Below are 21,778 nucleotides of genomic sequence, written 5' to 3'. Positions count from 1 at the left end.
TCATAACTAGCTTTGGATCCCTTTTGACATCTGGCTAGTTCAGCTTCATTTGCCTGAGATGTAATCTGCCATGCAAGTCCATGCCCCACTTCTCTCCATGAGCAGCTCCCAGAGTCTCCAGGCAGAGCCGGATTGCCCGCGTGTAGTCTGCAGCAAAATGTCCCGGCGCTTCCAGTAAATAATATTTTTGCAGCAGCGGTCCCTTTTCAGGGTACCGTTTCTCCCACGACATCAGTTTTGCTCAGGGAAGCGCGTCCCTGCCGTGTCCTGCCCACCGCAGCGCTCGGTCCGTCTCCTCCCAGCACGGCTGAGCTAACAGCACGCTGCTTTTCGTGAGTTCAGGATTAAAAATAACGGGTTCCTCTGAAAATTACAAACAGGATGAGGTGTTTTGTCTTTCATCTACGAGTTAACTATTACGCCTTTTGAAAGTGCAACCTGTTTCACGTGACCCTGTTCAAGGCTAGCTTGCAGTCTGGACCCTCTACATACAAAGAGCAGAACTATGAACACCAACTTTTTTCTTTTCCAGATGAGCTGGGAAGCGAAAATGTGAAAAGGTAAAGTTTATGAATATCACTCCTTTGTTTTGTTTTGTTCTTTTTACTCTAACAGGCCATTATGATTTTTGGCTCCTTCACCGCCTGTTTTAATTTAACCGTACACTAAACACCATGCCCTTTTGCCATCAGTCGCTCCAGTTAACTACCCGGAGAGGTGGCTGAGGTGTGACTTCAGTAGCTAGCTGCAGGTGTAAGACCAGAGCAGGAGACAGGCGTGACGGTGGCCAAGGGGAGCGCAGCCCCCCAGGCACCCACCGCCGCAGCCGCCCCTGTGCCCGCGCTGAGCCCCCTGGCTCCAAGACGTACCAGGTGCCCCCCGAGCAGAGGGGATCCGTTCCCAGGCTCGTCACAGGCTTTCGCTGTTCGGAACAAGCTCTGGGTCTCGCTCCCCTCTTTATCAAGTTTGTCTTCTCACTCCCAGGTGAGGCAGAAAGGCCTCAGCTTTGGACGCAATGGGAGAACAAGCCAAAAGCTGCGTGGCTTTTATCAGAGTGATAATTTTTAGCATTAACTTTTATTGAGCTCCATCTTGCTACTCAATGCTGGAAGTTATTAAATTGGCTTCACAGCAAAAAAAGGAGGTTTTTTGCTAAAAATATGTTTTCTACCGTGTGACTCCAGGAACAACCAGCGAAGGGAAGCTAAACAGAGGCATTTCAATAAATGCAGTTACTCTGCTCATGACCGTTCCTTCTCAAGTCGCTGCCAACATCAGTCACAGCTAGGACAAAACTTTAGGCCCTCTGCTTTTATCCCTGGAGCAAGGGGACTTTTGCCATGTGTTCCAGCCAGGCAGAGACAAACCACTGTATTTTCCAGTTTTCTCTTCACAGCGGGGACAGTTCTGGAGAGCTGCAGCGGTGCTGAGCTCTGGCTGAGCCCCCCTGCAGACCACGTCCCGGCCAGCCCTGCCTCTGCCCGGGACCGGCATTTCCCTGCCGCTCCTTCGCATCTGTTGGCAGCCGTTCTGTTCACACCGTGGGCTGACATCTCCCCAGCCTGCTGGGCTAGGACGGCTTCCCAGAGATCATACATGTGTCTGGAACTATGAGACACTCATACAAAATTACTGCGTTGTAAGTTGTTTGCATTAAGCATTCTGTGTAATGCCTTTTTTTTTTCCCCTCCCTCCTCTCAAGTCCTATTTTTGAAGAAGACACACCCTCTGTTATGGAGATAGAAATGGAAGAGCTTGATAAATGGATGAACAGCATGAACAAAAACGGTACACGGTAACCCCTCTGCTCCATCATCCCTCTCTTTCTAGCTGATGTAGAGCCTGTGCGTAGAAAATCAATGTAAGGCATTTTGTTTGTGTCTCACTGCTTTTCCTACAACATTTTTAAGTTGTGTTCCTGACGCCCTGCTACTAAAATAGCAACACGAATGTCAGGGGTAGAATTGTTCAGAGGAGTATTTTGGTTTGTGTGAGAGCTTATTTTTAACATATGATGGAGTATCATAAATGTTTTGAGTTTCCAGTAGACACTTCTATTAAACACATGTAGAGCTGTGAACGGTATTTATATTTTTAAGTACACATTTTTAATGCTAAATACTAGTTTCTCTGAAGCATCTAGTCCTTTCCTTCTTCAGAGTTGCTACAGTTTTGTGCTCCACACTGCGCTATTGTAAAAGAAACGTGCATTTACTCATCGTCCAGACCACCGCTTACTTAAAATTGCTGCCAGGACCCTATGAATACATCCCTCCCCTCTTTGCGTCCTTTCCCTCGCTTGCCATCTCCACCCCTGAAGCACAAGCTGCTCTTTGCTGCCAGCACCGCTCACCATCTCCAGCCTCTCTGGCAAGTCCGTCAGCCCACGGAGCAGTCACTACCACCAGCAGCATCTTCAGCTCCTCCTTAGCTACTTCGAAATATCTCATCTGCTTCTCCCCATTTTCCTCCCAAATGAAATCTCCTGGTCAAAAGCTCTTAAGGGCCCTGCATCCCCCTTCAAGGCTCTCCTCCAAAAATGCAGGTCCTTGGCAAGGCGTGAGTTAACCGGCACCTGACTTTGAACTGCTAACAGCTTTTCACTGGCTAGGAAATGCTCAAATCCTGGTATTTTTTTCATTCCTGGTCCCTTGCCTTATATCCAGAATGGCTCATTTGCCTGACCTCCTCCTAGGGATGCTTTGATTTTCAGGACATAAAACTCTGTGGAGCATTTCTTTGCATGAGCACAGTGCTCCACGCGATGGGGTTTGACCTTCGCGGTCCATAAGCTCTTGCAGAAACCATGTGCTAAGTGGCAGTAGTGAAACAGAGGCGTTAAGTAGAGTGCTGTAAAGCAGGTTTTTTAATTCTGTGGACAGAAGGGAGCAAAGAGTTTACATACAGGGTCTTTTTTGTTAGTGTTCCCTGACCCCCAGTCCCAAATTCCCAGCTGGACTATAAGGCATAGGCACAACTGTCAGGAGAGGAGGATGAGCAGATAGCCCTGCCCAAGGCAGCTTACAGGAGACTGTCTGCCGAAGGAGTTCGTTTGTGTAAGTGTACATAAACAACTGAAATATGCGTAAGAAAGAAATTATGGCAACACCTATCAAAAGGAAGGAGGATTTAAAACAGGTAACATTCATGCTATGGGGCCCATGCAGATTTTACACATAAAAGGGTGCAGAAGAACATCTGCAGTTTTACATTCTAGAGAGACTGCGCGATAAAAGTTGTGCAATTCTGAAATAAATGTAGAAGAACTGCCAAGAGTAACTCTAGTCTTGTTTCTTACCCTTTTTCAGCTGACTGTGAATGTCTGCCTACCGTAAGAGAAGAAGAAAAAGAATCAATTGCCAACCCAAGGTACTTTTAATCCTTTACATTATTTGAAGAAATATGGCCAATGTCATTCCAAAATAACCTGATTTTTTTTTTTATATGTAATTATAAGTAGAGTTATTCTTTGGTCTATTTAAGTTTTAAAGTTTTTATATATAGGGGCTTTGATTTCAACTTAAACAAAAGGTTTGATGCTCTTATTCCTAAACCAGTCTCTGCCTGTAAATTGCACTGCTCTGTAATCTTGCGGTTGTAAACCTCTGAGACAGACAACCAGATGGCACAGATGGAGTTTCCCTCGCTGATCAGACTTTAATCACAGTTTCCCAAGGTGTTAACACAAGCAGTCAGCATCGCTTCCTCGGCACTCCCCAGCAGCGCAGACACCCCGCTCCCCTCTGCCGCCGGGTGCCCATGGGTCCCCGCGGACCCCGGCCAGGAGTTTTGGCTGGAGCTGTGACCCACCGGACCGGGGCTCCTCCGACCCCCAGGGAAACCCAAAGGATCTTCCTGGAGCCAGCACTGACCCGTGGTCCACGCAGAGATCCCAGGGGGATGCAAAACCACAACCCTGACACCTTGTAAACTTAAAAACTTTCTGGCTGGTTTCCTCAGGATTTTGGCCAGAACCCCTAAACCCCCCTCAAACTCCCATTTTCCACGGTTAAAAACTCTGGTTCCGGCTGGAAGCGAGAGGCTGTACATCACCGCCCGTGCCTGCACGCTTGTGCTGCGGCCGCATTTTGGGGAGGGGGCAAAGCAGCTCCTCCGTGCCAGGCTACGGTGACAAACATCTCAGCCATCTGGGTGCCAAGGGAATCCCTGGGGCTGCGGAGAGGCGAGCGGGCAAGGCCGGGAGCAGGGAGGGGTGGCAGGAGGACGGAGGTCTTCCCCTTCCCACGGCACCAGAGAACTCAGCTCAGCACCCCGCGCTGACAGAGCCGCACCTCCCGCCGTAGACCCTCATAATACCCCGGGTCCCCTCTTTTCCGAGCCCCCTTGCTCAGGAGTGAAGTGGCAGGGATGTTAAATCACCGCTGCCGGAGAGTTGGCAAATCAGTTGCTCCAAAGCTGCAGTTTGGGGGTAGCTTTTGGATGGGGCTGCTCCCTGGCCGCTATTTGTATTTAAAGGGTTTCTCCTTACACCTATTGCAAGAGAAATCGTTGTCATGTTGTAGGAGGGTTTTTTGGTTTTTTTGTCATTGGTTTTGTTTTGTGGTTTGGTTTTTTGTTTGGTTGGGTTCTTTTGAAGAGAGTTAGATCCTAGGTTCTAGATGCGAGCAAGCACAATCATTTTACCCTGAGCAGCTGGAAAAGATGCTGGATTTGCTCACCATCCAGGTCTTCCCTTCCAGCCTCTGAACGGTACCTCGGAGGGGGAAAATTGTTAAGGAGAGGCAGCTGCACAGTGGTGCTCTAAAAACTAACCACAGGTTTGCGGAGCCTGTAGCAGGGAGCACAGGACAGAGGGTGCTCCGGCCGTACGCTAACGCCAGCAGAAGTCGGTCATTAAATAAAAGGCTTTTTAAGGCACAACACCCCCCGAGCGTTAAATTCACTTTCCAAAACTTAAACAGTTCATCATCAGAAAAAAGTCACCATGACCTACCAGCTTGAGCTGACATTTTAAATACTGTCCTTGCTAAAATGCTTTTGTGCTGGATTTGCATGAACCCCAACAGAAGGTGGGGGTTTTGCTCCTGACTGGCAAAAGGTGTCTTTGGGGTACACCCTGCCGCAAGACCCCCCCCGTCAAACAGAGATGTTGTCACTTCAGAGCACTGCAGCGAGGCTTACGCCCTGATGCAAGAAAGCAACCCTGTTCGGGTGGGGCGGCTTCAGTCAGAGCGAAGGCACACACACGACTTAAGCATATTTTCTTATGACTGGTATCTCAGGATCAGGTTGTTGAGAAGTTTATGCCTCTAAATTGTAGGAAGGCAAACAAATGCAAATAAACCCAGGAGATTTCTCTCTAAAACATTCAGAGCTGCTCAAAGGATATCAGTCAAATACAAAGTGCAAGATTATTGGGTTCATTTTCAGATTCTGAAACACTGCTTTGTCTGGGCAAATTTCTTCTCAAGTTATGGTAATTCCTTTTTTACATTTTATTGATGATATTTCAATACGGGAAACATCTCACTGAACACTGCTGGCTGAGTGTTGTTTTCCTGCTTCAGAAAGATGCTGAGGGGAGTTCATCAAGACCCACATGTTTTGAACTATAAATCGATTTTGATAAGATACGTTTTGAAAACATCTCAGACTAATGACATTTTCAGAATGAAAGTTGTTCCAAAATTACTTTTCAGAGTAAGTGAGTTTTTAATATAAAATTTTAAAAAGGTTTAAAGAACAGAACCCTGTAGTGGTAAAATATTTCTAAGTGTTTCCTCAACTCAAAACTACTTTTCCAAATTTCATTTTACATGAAATTTTGAAGCATGCTTCATTTCAAAGTGAAAAGGTATCCGAAGTGGTGGGATTTGCTAGTAAACAAAAAAAATTGTTTCCCATTTATTTCTGCAATTGAACCTCATCAGACCAAGATCTGCTGCTTCTCCTGACCAAACTCTTAGCTGAATAAATGTCGGAAAGGTAACTATGTACAGGTAAATAGACGTTTTCAGCAGCTCTTTTGAGTAAGCAAAGCAAAAGGCTATGAAATAAAACAAAACAAAGCTATTCTTGTAGCAAAAATTTGTGCTTGTGAGCATCAAGACTGCAGATTTGTACACAAGAGGCAAGATACGACAGCCCGGGCTCCTTGTAGGTGGAGGGCATCTGCCTTGCGTGTAAGCTAAGTTAAAAATATATATGTGTATATAGTTTTTTTTTTAAAAAAAATATATATTTAAAATAATCTACATTGCCTTTGAAACCTAGTGCTAAAATCCTGCCTGTGCCCGAGCAGAGAACCACGGCATCCCCCCAGCCTCGCCGGGGTGGGGGTTCCGTTCCGCGCGGGCAGGTGGGCGCAGGCAAGGGCCGATGCTCCTGCGATGCCCAAGCGGGCACAAGGCCGATCTCTTCTCCCCCGGGAAAGCCGAAGCGCGGCCCGTCCCCTTCGCAGCACGGGTCTTTGTAGGCTGCCGGGTACCATGAAGAATTCCCCCCCCGACACCGCTTTATCTCACCTCCTGGGGGGTTTGCTTTCCTTGGGGCTGCTGGGCACCCTCCTAGTCTTGCTGTCCGAAAAAGGGTGACTTTCTTCTGGAGAGATGTTCTGGGTGGGGAATAAGTCGGTAGAGAAAGAAATGTTCCTTTCGCAGGCTGTGCCTCAGTTTGGCAAGGTACTTAAGAAAACATGCGAAATATTAAGATTATGGATGGCCCTTTTATCTTCAGAGGTGGTTTAAACCCTTGTTATTAATGCTGACTGAAATCCAACCAGCTGATAAAAAATGTCACATGTTTAATGTTGGCGTGAACCAACCATTATTAAGAAAGCGGTAGGGAGCAAGCTAGCCAGGCAGAAACCAGCAGGACAAAGAGAGAGCTCACCTGTTACGAGGCCAGGCTGAACACAAACCCTCCATCTGTAAGAAGTTATCCCCAGCTGTGGAAAGAGGGCGACTGGACTGCTGAGTCCGCACCGGGGAGCTGTGGAAGGGGTGAGGGGGTGCTCACCACCCCGCCGGGAAACCAGACCGGCCCCCGCTGCCGGCACCACGGGTGGGTCCCTTCGGGGGCTGCATGGCTGCCCCGGGTTCTCCGATAACACCGGCTCAGGGACACCCGAGATACTCGCGTGTGTAATTCCCCGCGGAGACAGCTAACCCAACAGCATGACACTGGTGTGGTTTTCTTTCTTTTCCATGCCTGCACAGCGATGGTGAATCATGAAATCGGAACAGCAAAGAACTGGTTAGAGGGAAGCTGCGCACAAGCTAACGATCCTCCAGATATTGGATGAACTGGATTTAAATACCATTAATCTCAAAAGGCCAGAGAAGCAAATGCTTTTGTTGTGTCCTGCTGCGTACAGTCTTCAGAAAGGAAACATCACCAAGGGGAAGAAAAAAAAAAAAAAAAGAAAAAAGGAAAAGCACTATAGTAAGATTAGGGGCTGATTTAAATTCCTTCTGCAATGAGATTCATCACAAATCAAGAGAAGGCTCTTTTGTCCTGTTTCCCTCCCCCCAAAAAAAGTTCTCAAAATAGGCCATGTTTGTCTAGTTCTTCAGTTGTGCATTGTGCGGCGCTTAAAGCCACTTCTGTTCCAAGTTCGGTGGCTTTCTTTGCATTTTTGTGGTTTGGGTTTGTTTTTGGTTGTTTTGTTTTGTTTTGTTTTTAAATATAAGCAGCATCCATAATTCCAGCCTGCCCTGGTTTGGTGGCTATGAGGCTCATGCCTATGCAATCTTTGTTTTCCAATTTGCTTTTTGGTCACGGTGCACCGATTTGGACGGGGCTTCTGCTGGGGAGGCACCGGACTCGGACGGACAGAGCGGCTCCGGGATGAAAAGCCTCTCAAAGGATTCGCCAGAAGCGTTTGCGGCCCAGCAAGCGCATCATCTTTGTAGCATGCTTTTTGGTTTTCAAATTAAAGGCACTGTAGAAGTGAAAAATATTATTTTGAGATTGCCTTTCAGTGCGTTATCTCCACAGAGGAGTACCCTGGGCTAGCTCTCACCATTTAGCCCTCCTCCCTGCCCAGTGCTGTTCTCCAACCACCACCTACTTCAGGAATATTCAACTGGAAAACATTTCTTTTTCTAAAAATGAGAGCCTGAAAAATTGAACAATTCAGTACTCGCACCAAACACAAGTTTAAACAAGTATGTGTTACATGTAACTGCTTGGGCAAGGTTTTCAGATGCATTAAGATTTCTGCTGCTTCTGTTTTCCAATATTGAGCTTGCAATATGTGAAAGACACAGGCTTCTAAGTGTGCCTGGTCGCCTTTAATTACACTGGGAAAAAAAAAAATAAATCAGACTTCTGAGATACCTCAGGGTGGGAATACAGATGTTGTAATTGCGTCCATTGATTTTAGGTGGCACATCTCTTATGGACACAGTTTAAGTGTGACACACGTGGAAGTGGATCCTTGTCTGTGCAAAGCTTCCCCTGTCTCACTTAAAATATTAAATTCACATCTTACCATATCTTCTGTCCCACCCTATCATACCCTACATATCCTCATCTTCTATTTAAAGATACAATTTCTTTCCCCTCAATCCGTGTTTAATATGATCAGTTTTGGTTTGCCTGCAAACATTTCACCAAGATGTTACCACTCATAGCTTGGTTAAAGAGAGCAAACAAATGCCCCAAGGCTCTGGCGTGACAGCGAAGCGTCAAAGACAGAGGAGGGTTCGGCTTTGTGAGGAATTGAGGATGTCTCAAAATAGAAAAGGAAAAAAGTGTTTACAGCTAACCATATTCATTCGCTACTGAACACGACTCAACTAGTAATTTCCTCAAAGAGTAAAAGATTTCTTCATTGTTCCAAAACAATTTATTGCAAATATTGGATTTAATAGATGAGTGATGGTAAATTCATTTTCCCTGCTTGGATGATTTTTAACTTTTAAAGAAGTGTTTTGAGTTCATCTTTCAGAACTTTTTTTTTTTAAACATTTTCACAAGTTTCTGGCAATAAACTCATTCTCTAGAATATTGATTTAAAATAATGCAATCACAAGGGGGGGGGGAAGTGAGACATTTAGAAATTTAAAAAAATAGAAGTGGATTTTCTCCGGTAGCAGCTTTGTTAGCAACTTCTTTCCAGCAGACAAAGATGTTATGCTGAGACTTCCTACAGTTTGCAAAGCAGTGAACAGAAGATGCCCCAAAGGGAGAATGTTTTCTTTAACGGTACAAGATAAGAAGATGTGTTTTGTATTTTGAGACCCTCATGGGCGGCGCGGTTGGAAGGCAACGGGGGGGTCCCCTGGGGACTCACCCTGCCTCGCTCCAGCCCACGCAGCTCCGCACCCGGCAGCCACCGTCTTCTCCCTGATGAGAGCCGAAGCACAGCTGGGACATGAAGAATTGGAGTTCTCACCTTTTTTTTGCTTTTGAAAATTAACGCGCCTCTGAAGTGACATTACACGGCATAACTCAGTCCTGGCATGCCAAGGATCCCGCACCCTGTCCTAGCCACGCATCTTCGGCAGCGCAATGCACTGACTCCATCTGCCGCGGCATTTGAAAATAGGCTGTCGTGCATGTTGTTGGTTTGGGATTAATGTTAATTCTGGGGCGTCCTTCTGCCAGCTAAAATGCTGTACAGTTTCACATAAGTTCCTTGGAGATCTAGCTTCAATTAAATATTTTTTTAAAATTTTAACTTGAATGAATGTGTATTCTGTAAGCTCATGTTTATGAGCATTAACTCTTGTTCCACAGTTCATGATTAATCAATCTCTATATCGAGCTTTAAAATCAATTTTGTCCAGAACTAATGTCTAGGTTAGAGCTTTATAATTATCCAGGTTACACCATTTACCCTTTCTAAAATCTGGCATGCCAGGAAATTTCTTTTCCTCTTTGGGGACTTTCTAAGCATTTAAAGATACAAAATAATGCTTTGGGCATTTCCTTGGCCAATTTTGGATATAAATTATCTGTGTCTGTTGCTTTTTAAAAGAAAAAAAACCTCATAGCTGGTGAGTTACTATTGAAAAAGGTAGCATTTCATCAGATCTTCCCTGGCTTCAGATCCTGTCCTCAAGTTCAAGTCAGTCTTGATTCTATTTAATGTTCAAACAACCCCAATACGAGAGCATCAGAGCAACGACCAGGCAGAAACTAGTTCTTTCCTGATGTGATGTTTAGTTGAGAGAGAAAAATAATTCTTTGGTACAGATTCTTAAAAAAAAATAAAATCTGTATTTTGGGGCAACACTTGTCTAGTTCTCTAGGGCGGTGCAAAGGAGGCCTTGGGTACAGAGCCCCAGGAGGTATTTTGGCTCCTTGGGGAGCAGGGCAGAGTTACTCCCCCATCCCTAGGCGCTCGCTCTGCCCCACGGACCAGGGCAGGGTGGTGGGGGACCTGTTTGGCAAGGGGAGACAAGATGAGGGATGAGCAAAGGACAAAGCCCGCACCAACGTTATTATCAACGTACACAGAGATGCATGCCGAGCACTTACTCTCTGCTTAGGTTTGACGAAGGGCTTAACTCGTGCTTTCTGTGGCTTCGTGAAGAGGGAACAGGAGGGCAGGGTCCGACAGGGCAGAGGATGGCAGCCCCCAGACCGCTGTGCCCATCCCGTGGTTACTTCAGGTCTGGTTTTGCACCGGGTCGGTTCCCTGATCTGGCTTTGGGGGGGATCCCACAGGCGGAGGGCTGGGGGTGCTTCCCTGCTGCCAGCCCCCCAAGCACACATTGCAGAGGGGTGCACGGGCAGCATCGTCACCCCCCCTCCGCAACGAGGGACACAGCCCTGGGGCGGTCGGTTGGTGCAATCACGTAAGTTACTTCAGGTCTGGTTTTGCACCGGGTCGGTTCCCTGATCTGGCTTTGGGGGGGATCCCACAGGCGGAGGGCTGGGGGTGCTTCCCTGCTGCCAGCCCCCCAAGCACACATTGCAGAGGGGTGCACGGGCAGCATCGTCACCCCCCCTCCGCAACGAGGGACACAGCCCTGGGGCGGTCGGTTGGTGCAATCACGTAACTGGCCATAAACACGGGGTGTTTTGTGTGGATGTTAGTGCCACTGCTATTGTCTGCTCTGGGGGACATCATCTTTCTCTGCTAACGAGGGCTAAACGCCACCTGAAACAGCACACCGAAAGTAGAAAGGTGACAAACTGAGCATGGCCCTGGGAGCAAACCCCACCTCATCCCCCCAGCAGCACCGCGCCGGGACGGAGCCGCAATCGCACCGGCACGCTCACCAGTTGGGGATTATTTAAGTAGTGCATTGTTACAGCCCGATTTACACTCTCCTACAGTTTTTTATTTGTATATTAAATTACCTTTCTTTATTACCAGATTTTTCAAAGGTTTTTATACCAGCAATGCATAACTGCAGCTTGAGAACTGTCAGATTGGTTCTGGCAACTGGAGAAATAAGAAATTGCTAATTTGGGCACCTGAGAGACACAGGGAGCCACTTGATACACGCTAAGAGGATTTTGGCAGAGAGATGAGGTTTCTCTCCTTTCCTCATTTTCTAAGAGATTAGATGCGCTATAACCTTCAAAAGGGAACAAAAAAATGTCTGGCTCTTATTCAGCTAATTTTTATTTATAAAAAAAAAATCTCAATAGAAGGATCAGGACATCTTTTAACTAGCTGCTCTTTCATGAGAAGGATGACTTTTCTCAAAACAAAACATTTCTAAATATAGATGTTTCAGTGATTTTCAACTTCTGCAAAATTTTTAAGATTACTGAAAAGGGAGTTCAAGATACTTTGGAAGAAAGTTTTGAAACAGAAGTATTTTTCCATATAGAATACTAACATCAAGTCCAGAAGTGGAGTGAAACTTATTAGTTCATTTAAATTCCCCCTCGCCCCTCATCAACTCAAGTTTTTTTTCATTCTTACTTCAATTCCCAGGAAAGGCTAATGTTCGAGACTCACACTTTCTAAAACAGAGGAAAGAAAACCTACTACAAAAATACCCACCTGGGTATTACTGCTAAAAGCACGAGCGCAGAAGGCTAAACCCAAGTTTGAGTTTGAACGTACGTATTTCGTTTTGGGAAGCAATACCCAGTGAAGACGCATACGCTGCTGTCAGCACCAGGAAGGCAGTATTAGCTCAATTCTTACTTTCTTCACAAGGTGAAGAGATCTATACGCTTCTATAACGTGCACACACGTGAAGCAGAAGTTGAAGATTTGCTTTATGATCTCTGATGTTCACCAGATTTGACAGGTTTCATGAATATCCTTGGGATTTGCTTGTTGTAATCAGACTTCTGTTCTATTTTACAACCTGAAATAAGGAGCAAATGGCATACGCTCCACTGCTGTCGTCGGGATTTGTGTGACAAGGCATCAAAACTAGCAGGTTTCCCCAATAGAAGAAGCAGTTTTGTTAATTCCGTATTCAAGTAATTCTAGAAAATTCACCCCCTTTTTTTAAATTAACACAGTAGTTTAGTTCCGTTGGCTTTCTGCTCTCAGGGGTACTCGTTGGGATTTTTGTTAAAACATTTTGTTTCTTTTACAGCAGGTCCCAATAATACCTGGGGAAAAAAAAATAAATAAATCTTTACAGTCTCCCCAGCTGCTGTAGCAAATGCATTCAGGCAGTAGATGTAATTGCAGCAATAATTTATCTGCCTCAGGCCTCTGAGGTTACCGTTTGCCACAGATTAGCTGTAACTTTTATTATTCAGTTTACTGTAGCCAGGTTGCAGCCATCAAAAATAAGCATACACCCTCTCCGGATTAAAGTACCTGCACGCTTGTCCTGATTTACTTTTTTTCTTGTGGAATACAGCAAGCAGCACTCACCGCAGAAAAAAAAAAGTCCAGAAAACTCTCAGAAACCAGTGAATTATGCATAAGGTGGAAGAATATTATCAAAAAGCCACTGTCGGTATTTCCTTTATGTCTATATAGATAGATCTACGTTTGGGCACGGCATTACAATAAACCAAAGCATCTTCTTCCCAGCGAGCGGCTGGAGCCCTGCCAGGCAGCCCCCCGCTATCAGCCAAGGGGCAATTTGGGGTCTCGCCAGGCTCTGTGGACCCTCCCAGCCCCACCTTGGCGTAGGGCACCCGCTTTGCTCTGCCAGGGATGCATCCAGCTCCGGTCCAAAAAGCTGCTCCAGGTGCCAACCCCAGAGGGGATCCCCCCCCCTCCCCGGAGCGCTGCTCGCTGCGGCACACGTTCGACACCGAACCGTAACTCCTGCGGGGGAAAGAAGGAGCCCAGGGTTTGGGGGGTTTGCCTTGGCAGCGGTGCCTGCAGCATGGGACGGGAGCAGGGGGGAAATCTTCCTTCCCTGGCACACGTGTGGAAGCACTGAAAGTTATAAACTGGATTTTGACCTTTTTTCTCAAAGAGGACTTCTCTCAAGTAAGGACTGCAAGGTTGGCCCTGGTTGTTTAAGAGCAGGATTTACTTTCCCAATATATTCAATGATTTTAAATAAGTCTTAAGAATATTTTGTAGCCAAGGAGGCACAGTTTAAGAAAGAACAAAAACACACAACCTTTTTCCCCCCCAGGAATAAGCACAAGCACTTTCTGTGGGGAAAATAGCTACTTCTTATCCACCGAGCTGTATGGCATTTGTATACAAACTTAATGCAGATGAAATCGGACAGGAGCAGGTTGATTTAAGAAGTCTAATTTCTTTCAGTCACTATTTAGCCAGACCTGTCAAAGCATTTAATGCCTTATTCACAAACAGTAAAGAGGGAAATATAGGACTCATGGAGATAATAAAGTGGAAATGTTTCTGAAGACGGTTGGTCCAGTGTTTGGATGACCGTGGTACAGGGATACGTGCAAAGAGCATCGCTGCCCGTGGAGCAGCGACTGTCAGAGGGCACAGATAAAAGGGGTAACCAAGGAGAAATAATTGAGTGGGTATAAAATAAGGAGCTTGTAACCCTACAGGGAAACCAAGGATTTCTATAGCCATGCATTAGTTGGATTCACAGAAGAGTTTTATTTTTAGAAGACACAGGAACAGTGAAAGGCCTCTGCTGTAATTTAAATACTGACGGTTAAATGTACTGCTAGCACTTAATTTAACTGTAGATAGTTCTTTTCAGTTTTTAGCGTTGTGAACAGCTCCGCAGGAAAACTTAAAAATACAAAAGCAGAACTAGTCAACTGGTAAAAGACGATAGTCCGACAAGGGCAGATCCTGGCGTTACCTCGCCTGAGCCGAGGCACCGAACTGGAAGCAGGAGCCCGGAGGGGGCACGGATCGGAGCTTTACCCTCGTGCATGCCCGGAGCCGGGGAGGGCTCGCAGGTCCAGGCGGGCAGCGCCTCAACGGGCTCCTCCCCCTTCTATTTACTTTGCACAGAGTGCATCTATTCTCTGAACACAAGATTAGTCCTAGGAGACTCCAGTTAACACTATTTATGGATAAACATACTAGCATAAAATAATACCAGCCCTAAACTGCTCCCTCAGTTTTTGATCAAGTGTTACTTATTTATTAATAATCGAGTTTAATGCTCCCATACACTAGACCTCAGAACTTGTTTACACCACTTCATGCCAAAGCTTCAAATGCATTAAAGGGGAAGTTCATTATTTTTGATTTATAATTATCTATGACAAGAAAGATCTTAGACAAGAGCAGAAGAGAGTGGGAAACGATCTACTCATCCTCTGTTTATGCAACTACTACAAAGAGGCATGTGATGGTTTTGGCCTCAGTCCAGCTACCATTCATCTCTATAGGACTCTTTCTATGACCCTCATACAAGTATCACGAAGCCCTTTTTAAACTTGGGAAAAAAACCCCAACCACCAGAACACTTGGGTGTAGACAGGCCATTGCTCGCAGTCCACAAAGATCCCAAGCTGGTGCCTTATGGCTGATGAGCTATCAAGTGACAGAACAAAAAAATTTGTTGATACATGGCATTATTGTTCTCCTGCAAATAATTTTTCCTGTGGCCTCAGTGATTCACTTCCCTCCCATCCCCATGCCCTTAACTATCAACTGGGAAAGTCAACTACACTTGCACTTCTAGGAAACCTAGGCCAAAACACCCCCACCCAGCCAACACCGTTGGAAACCGGTAACTCTTGATGCCTGGGCGATGCCAGCTCCGGAGCCAGGCTGTTCCCCAGCGCAGCCCCCGGGCACCGGGCAGGGGCGACCCAGCAGCCTCCTCCCCTCCTCCTGCCCAGGGCTCAGCAGCTTGGGGGGCTTCGGCAAGTGCCTCTGCACCGAGGTCAGCCCCAGCCCTCCCCTCAGGCTCCGTCCCTGTGCCAAACACGGCTTGGCGATGCCCAGCCCAGCCCGGTCCCTCTTCACGAAGCCTCCGAGCCAAGGAGCAGCGGGGAGTTTGTCCCCAGCGCAGACCCGCTGGTGGGACACCTACGGTTTGGTTATCAGGGTCTTTTCCACATTACATTGGGGAGCTGAATCAAAGCAATCTGTAATTTTATAGCCATCAGACCCTTGACCTACCCACTATCTATGGGTTTTTTTCCCCCTCCTCCCATCTGTTCAAAATGCCAAATATAAAAACCTGATGATTTCTTCTTCTCCTCTAGAAATCCTCTTCGGGGTTTTGACCACGTCCATGCACATAGGCATTTTATTCCCAGTGGCTCCTCATCTCATTACCCTTGCCTTACCTTGGACTCCAAATTTATGGTTTTGTTTGCTGTTTTCTTGCATGCAATTCCGTGTCTTATTTATTTTCCTGATGTTTCTCTGCCTGCCTTCTTAACACAATCCTTGATCCTAGATAGACACAGCCTGCATCTTTTTGCTTCAGAAAACATTACTTCCCCTAGTGATTCTTCCGGCAACAAACCTCTAACCTCGTTCAGATTAATATGAAAATTCACATATATTGTTTTTACTTTCAGCCTGCGTATGCTTGCATTTGTACATATAAAGTGTTTTACACTTGAATATAAAGCTGAAATTAAAAATAATAAAACAAATTAATTGCTTGCATCCTCCCATCCATTCTAAACGGCATTTATAGAATTTATTCTATTACCGCAGAAGCGCCTCACTCCTTGGCCCCCAGCCTGGCTGCCTTATAAATATAATGAGGAGTTCCTCCCGACGTAACGTGCTGCTCCGTTTTCCTTCCCCTCTCACCTCGCTCGGCAGAGGAGCGGGGAGGCGGCAGGGACCCTCGGCTGGCTCCGCTGGCAGCGGGGGACAATGGGGAGCAGGACCCAACCTCTGCCAGGTTACACTGGGGCCTGGGTTTACCCCTCCTGGGTTTGAGCTGTGGAGAAGCAGATGTAGGGCTTAAAGCTATCTGTCACTCCACCCACACCAAGGACACCGCAACCGCCATCCAGCCGTAAATTCAGTTCTTTGCTTTTTCCGAGGCAAAGGCAATGGAGGTGTTACAGCCCCTTCCCCAAGGCGGGCTGCCTCCGCCGCAAGCTCCGGCACGGTGGATCCCCAGCCCCCAGCCCACCCTCCCGGGGGGCAACGCATCTCGTCTCGCCCAACCCAACAGCTTCAGCCCCTGCTCCGGCAGGGCTGTGAATTACCGAGGGGATTCGCACGTAGCAGAGCTGCAAAGGGCGGCAGCGAGAGCATTTCAACCCTGTAGCATCAGCAGCACCTGAAAGACAAAGCTGCTGGACGTCTATAAGCAGAGGGAGGCAGGAGATGATTTTTATACACAGATTGTGCAAGCATGCTTAGGCCTGTATTCATCAATAGCTTTGAGGTAAAGCCAAGAGAGTTGTTTTTCTTTTCCCAGTTAAATATACACATTCTCAATCCCAAGGTCATGCCTAAACCGATGTGCTTCAGGTAGAGGCAAACGTGTCCACCTGTGCTGTTGAAGGCAGTTAACCCGAGGGAAACACTGGGGTGGGGAGGGGTGGGAAAGCAAGGCTGACCAAGTACAGATCCAAAACCAAAGGTGCAAGAAGGACCCTGGTGTAATAGCCCAGGGGAAGAGGCGGGGGAAGAGCAAGAGCCCAACTGCTGTCTCGTGAAATCCTTATTCCATAAAGGAGGCACTGAAATTAGATGACACCTACACATGGTGACAGCTTCGTCTATATAGATGGATGTAGTTTCTAGCGACTGATGGAAAGCAAGCAAGCCAAGCAGTTACTGATTTTAGCGTGAAAGCAAGCCAGAACGCTGCAGTGATTTCAAGGTCAAAGTGATTTCAAAAGGTCACTTCTCACTGAAAGTGACCAACGGAGAAAGAGAAAAGGGCTTCGGATGAGAGCACCTGCAAGATGCCCTTCAGCCTCCTCCCTCCTGCCAAGCTCCTTCAGCACTGGATGTGCCTGCAGCTCCCGAGGGCTTCGTCTGGGTGCCCCCAGAAGAGGATTCCAGACAGACGCCTTGCGGGAAGCCTGTAATTCTCCAAGTACAAGTCTGCCTCGGTGAAGAATGATTTATATCTAAAAAGCACCACTGGGTTTCAGGTATCATTTTGCCATGTGACGCATTCCAGTTGAAATTGTAGCATTTTGTATGCGTCAACACAGGGAGATTTTACCATAGAGAGTTCTTGAATCTCTATTAAAAAATTTAATGGATGAAAGTTGGAGATAGGCAAATGCAAAGCAAAAATAAGAAACATTTCTAATGAAAAGGATAACTAACCTAGGACCAGGATGCATTTGTTATTCTAAGACTTCTTCTGAAGGAATCTCACTTTCCCTCCATGCCACGGGAACTCTGAACTACCATCAGCCGTCAGCTAAAGCAGAGACATTTGTTGGCTGAGACACGGTTAGAAGAGTTTCTAACATCCCTAAGGTCCTGTAGTTATGAAGATGCCTCCTGTGCACCGTCTTCAATGCACTTGGAAAAGATCCTGTTTTTCAAGGGCACGTGGGTATGGCTGGAGGATATCAGCACAGGTGAAAGCCCAAGAGCTGGGAGTTATGGGCCAGGCTCGTGCCTTGGCTTCCCTTATCTTTAGGCTATCTAGAAGTCACTAAATAAGAGGATTTGAATTGTGAACCAGATTTTTTTCGGAAGCAGTGTTTCTCAGACTCACGGCCCCTCAGCACGCATCACCCTGGATGAAGGCTCACAAGGAACCTCTTTGCTGAGGCCCCCCCACGGGTCACACTCGGGCACATTCCCCCCCAGCTCCTGCTGACGAGCCCACACCGCAGCAAGCTCCCAGGGCCCTTCTCACGCGTGTGGTGGGAACAAGTGCTGCAAAGGGCTTTATCTGGTTCCTAGCTGTGCAAAGGTGAGTTTCATCTTTGCTTCTCTGGCACAGACACCGGCCAAAACAGGAGCCCAAACACTTCCAGAGTTTGCTGCCTTCAGCCTCCTTCCTTACATAGGCAGGAGGAACTGCCCAAATTTGAGCCCGTACCCTATTGCTTGACAACGCGTCTAACTGAGCCACCACATCGCTGTTAGACATTCCAGCCGCGCTATTCATTTACTGCCACTGTGTTACTTCACAAAAAACCCCACAAAGATCAGTTCAAAGTGTCTGTAGTGTTTTTTTGTTTTTTTTTTCTTACATTACTGAAATATCCCTTCCAGTTATTTCTTAACCTTCAGCAGTTCTGGGTTTTTTGCTAGCCTACTGCAAGTGGTTGCTCCTCAGTTACCATGACAGCCACTAACGTGCGGAAAACTAGAGCCTAAGAGCAGAAAACAGCCGAGTCGCACGAGAAGACGGACAAGTTGTCAAGCAGATAAGGCTAAAGAGCGCACAGAGGTTCCTTGGCTGATGTAAATCAGTGTAGTGCCACTGAAGTCAGAATTATAAATCTCTCCTCTGACTCAGTAAATACCTTCAGGGACCAAAGAGCCATACCTGCAATTTGCAGTGCTGGAACAAATGTTTTGCTACAGATACCTTTTTGCCCATATATAACCATTTCAGGCTACACAAATCAGAGCACAATCAATTCTAGGTATACACTTAAAACTATTGGTGTCTCTCCCCCCCCTTCCTTTTGCTGCTCCAGACTTATTGAAATATTTCAAAATACCCAATTTCAAGCAATGCCAGGCAGTTAGAAGCATTTAGTAGCAACAACAAATAATAACAATATGGCACACTCGCTATTTATGACATTACAAGTCTGACCATCGCTCTAACACACTAGTGACCTAGCCAACAGGACATCTGTTGCCCCATACCTTCTCTTTTTAGTTTCCCTTTGGTCACGTTCCAGACTGCCTGACTCCCAAAGGGGACTCCAAACACCAGCCCAGAAAGCCCCACGCTGAGCCAGGAGCTGCCGACAGAAACACCCCACGCAGGGGTACGGACCACTTCCCACCCAGCTCTTCATTAGACTAACACAAGAGCAGGCCAACTGAAAACAGCTCCAAGAGCACAGGAACAAAAAGAGACCTCTTAGAAAGCCTCTATCTTCAGCATCCACATGTAATGGCTACTTTCTAATCCAACATCCCATTTATTAAGGGCAACTTCCAGGGCAGCTGTTATTTTCCTGGCATCACACAAGATCAACACACCTAACTCACAGTTCTCATGCAAGCTTCAACAGGTTGATAAAAAGCCCCTACTTTGGGTCTGGTCAGCCTAATAAAGTGCCTCTTACCTTAGAGCCACAGGGACCAGCACCATGCCACCCACTTTCTCCAGCAGAAGCCCTCAGGCAATCAGCCTTGCTTTTATTTCCGTGCTTATCTCCACTCCCAAGGCACAGCTGTGGGCCAGGAACACAACGCTGTGGCCCTACTGCTTGAAGTCTACAAGGTGAGAGGACCACAGCAAAGCAAATTGGTGGGCAGGGCGACTGCAGGTGATGCCCATCCCTGGGGCTGGGCTGGATCCCTCCCAAGGGCTGACATTTAAGGATCTCCAGGGCGGGTGGCTGCTGGCTGGTCCAGGTGGAGGATGGTTTGAAGGGCAGGCTTTGATGTCAGTGCAGATAAAGCCTCAAAGGTTGGTCACTGCCTTACCCAGATCTCAGATGCCTGAATTCTTTAGTGGCTCTAGCATCCTTATATAGGAAGCTTGTTGCTGATGAGAAAGCAGAGAGTGGGAGAGGCTTCAAGCACTCAGTGTTGTCAGATGCTGGTTTTCTTTGTGTTTGGTTTAGTGGAAATTTTTTCTTTCCTTTCACAACCCAGAAGGCAGAAATGTCTGACATTTCAGTGCTGGTCTTCCCTTAAACGGAGACTACTAATTGTGGTGACTAGAAACCAGATTTAAGTAATGGAATTTATACCACATGAGAGCTTTCTGAAACAGAATTTAGGCCTTCATCAATGAAAGCCTAATGCGTTAACCCTACTGTGCTTCCAGTGCTATGCTTGTTATAGATGGATCTTCATGAAACGTGCTGTAGTTACTTTTCATTTGAAAAAATGACAGACAAGATTGTAACCTATTTTGGGTAAAGAGAGACAGATTATTGAGAAAAAAAAAAGTAGGAAAATATGTCACTAAGCAATTTGTTCATCAAGTTCGGTATCTTGACACTGCCCATGACAAATACCTACGGGTTCAAAGAGCAAGTCATCCCGGAGTATATCTAGATTCCATGGATGTACAACAACAAAACTTCCTCCTTGGTTCCTGTAGTTATTATAAAGCATTGGGTTTAATTATCTGACTACAAACTTCAGGCAGTTACTTAAAAGTTTCAGCTTATTCTATACCTCTTAAACATTTATAAGCTTTTCTTATGCAACAAGACTTTAAAGGGGGACTATTTGTAGTGTAATAATTTAAACAACAAGATGTTTGTAGTTCTTCCACCATAATACTGCAAGCCAAAGCGGAGCTCTGCGGCCGGTTTGCGGAAATCCTTTGTAATCCTCGGCATGTTGTTCACCTGGATTGCCTGCTGGATTTTACTGAGTAGAGAGAGAGAAGATGAAGAAAGTGAATGTGGCGGGTCTTGTTGATGTAGTTGAACTTTTGGGAACTACAGTTACAGATTTTGGGAACAAGCACAAACGCGGATGTAAGTATATAATTCAGCATTGATCAGAAGATATCTAATGACTTTCCTGGAAGTATAACAACAAAAAGCAGCTGACGCTGTGTATGGAATGCAAACACTGAAAGAAAAGCGGAGGTGAAGCTAAAACTCAGATCCAAAGGACATGGAACAGATTTGAATTTCACGACACAAACTTCTCCCCCCACTCAGAGACTCAGCCCTGAACATCAAGTCCTTAAAATCCAAGTGACTGAGGAAAAAATGAACCAAGTTTCACGCTTTCCTTCCTGCTGGAAAGTAGAAGTTAAGAAATGTGTGGTCTTTCATCTTCTGCATTAGAAGATCAGGCCATATCCAGCTTGGAAGGCGTTACGGCAGCCGTGGGACAGGTAAGTTTACGATGACACCACAATAAATATTTGATTGCCCTTTTATTTAATTGGGTGAGGTCCTAGCTCTAGTAAGGTCAACGTGACTTCTGCCAGCTGTTCAGGAGCCTCTGTTTTATGGTTGCTTCAACAACCATTGAATGGAAAAGCGGGAAGCCTTTGGAAGGCTGTATGAAGCGCATCCTGCCGTATGCTGCGTTCGATAGCGGGCTGGATTTGGGAAGTTCCTGCTTCCTCAGCCGCTTCTTCTTGGGGGGCTCAGCCCCCAGCATCACCATGTCACAGAAAAAAAACCAAGCGGTTAGCTGACAGAGCTTCAAAACAAACCTCCTAAGAAGAGGTTATTTGTGATCGGGTTTTCATTAAGCTGTACAAAAAGCTGGCATTGCAGTCGGGGTGGGGATGGGGCTGTGCGGCGCGGAGGTGAGAGGGGCCGCGGGGCCGGCACACGCCGAAACTCTGGCGGGACACGCGGTGCCTTGTCCTCCGCAAGCGCACAGGGGAAAGCCCAGACGGCGTTTCTGAAGCTGCTGCCA

General features: G+C 46.5%; 1 protein-coding gene across 1 annotated transcript in view; it reads left to right on the top strand.

The window, feature by feature from the left end:
• The window catches only part of TMEM154 (transmembrane protein 154), a 37,246-nt gene that overhangs the window by 9,662 nt on the left and 5,806 nt on the right, over positions 1-21,778 (top strand). The window contains 3 exon segments of the mRNA XM_009703540.1: positions 533-560; positions 1,703-1,788; positions 3,309-3,369. Of these exon segments, the coding sequence (XP_009701842.1) occupies positions 533-560; positions 1,703-1,788; positions 3,309-3,369 (175 nt within the window).

Source organism: Cariama cristata, unplaced genomic scaffold (assembly GCF_000690535.1).
Source record: "Cariama cristata isolate BGI_N322 unplaced genomic scaffold, ASM69053v1 scaffold21697, whole genome shotgun sequence".
Taxonomy (NCBI): domain Eukaryota; kingdom Metazoa; phylum Chordata; class Aves; order Cariamiformes; family Cariamidae; genus Cariama; species Cariama cristata.
Note: the sequence above shows the minus strand (reverse complement) of the source record. Positions and strands in the feature narration are given on the sequence as shown.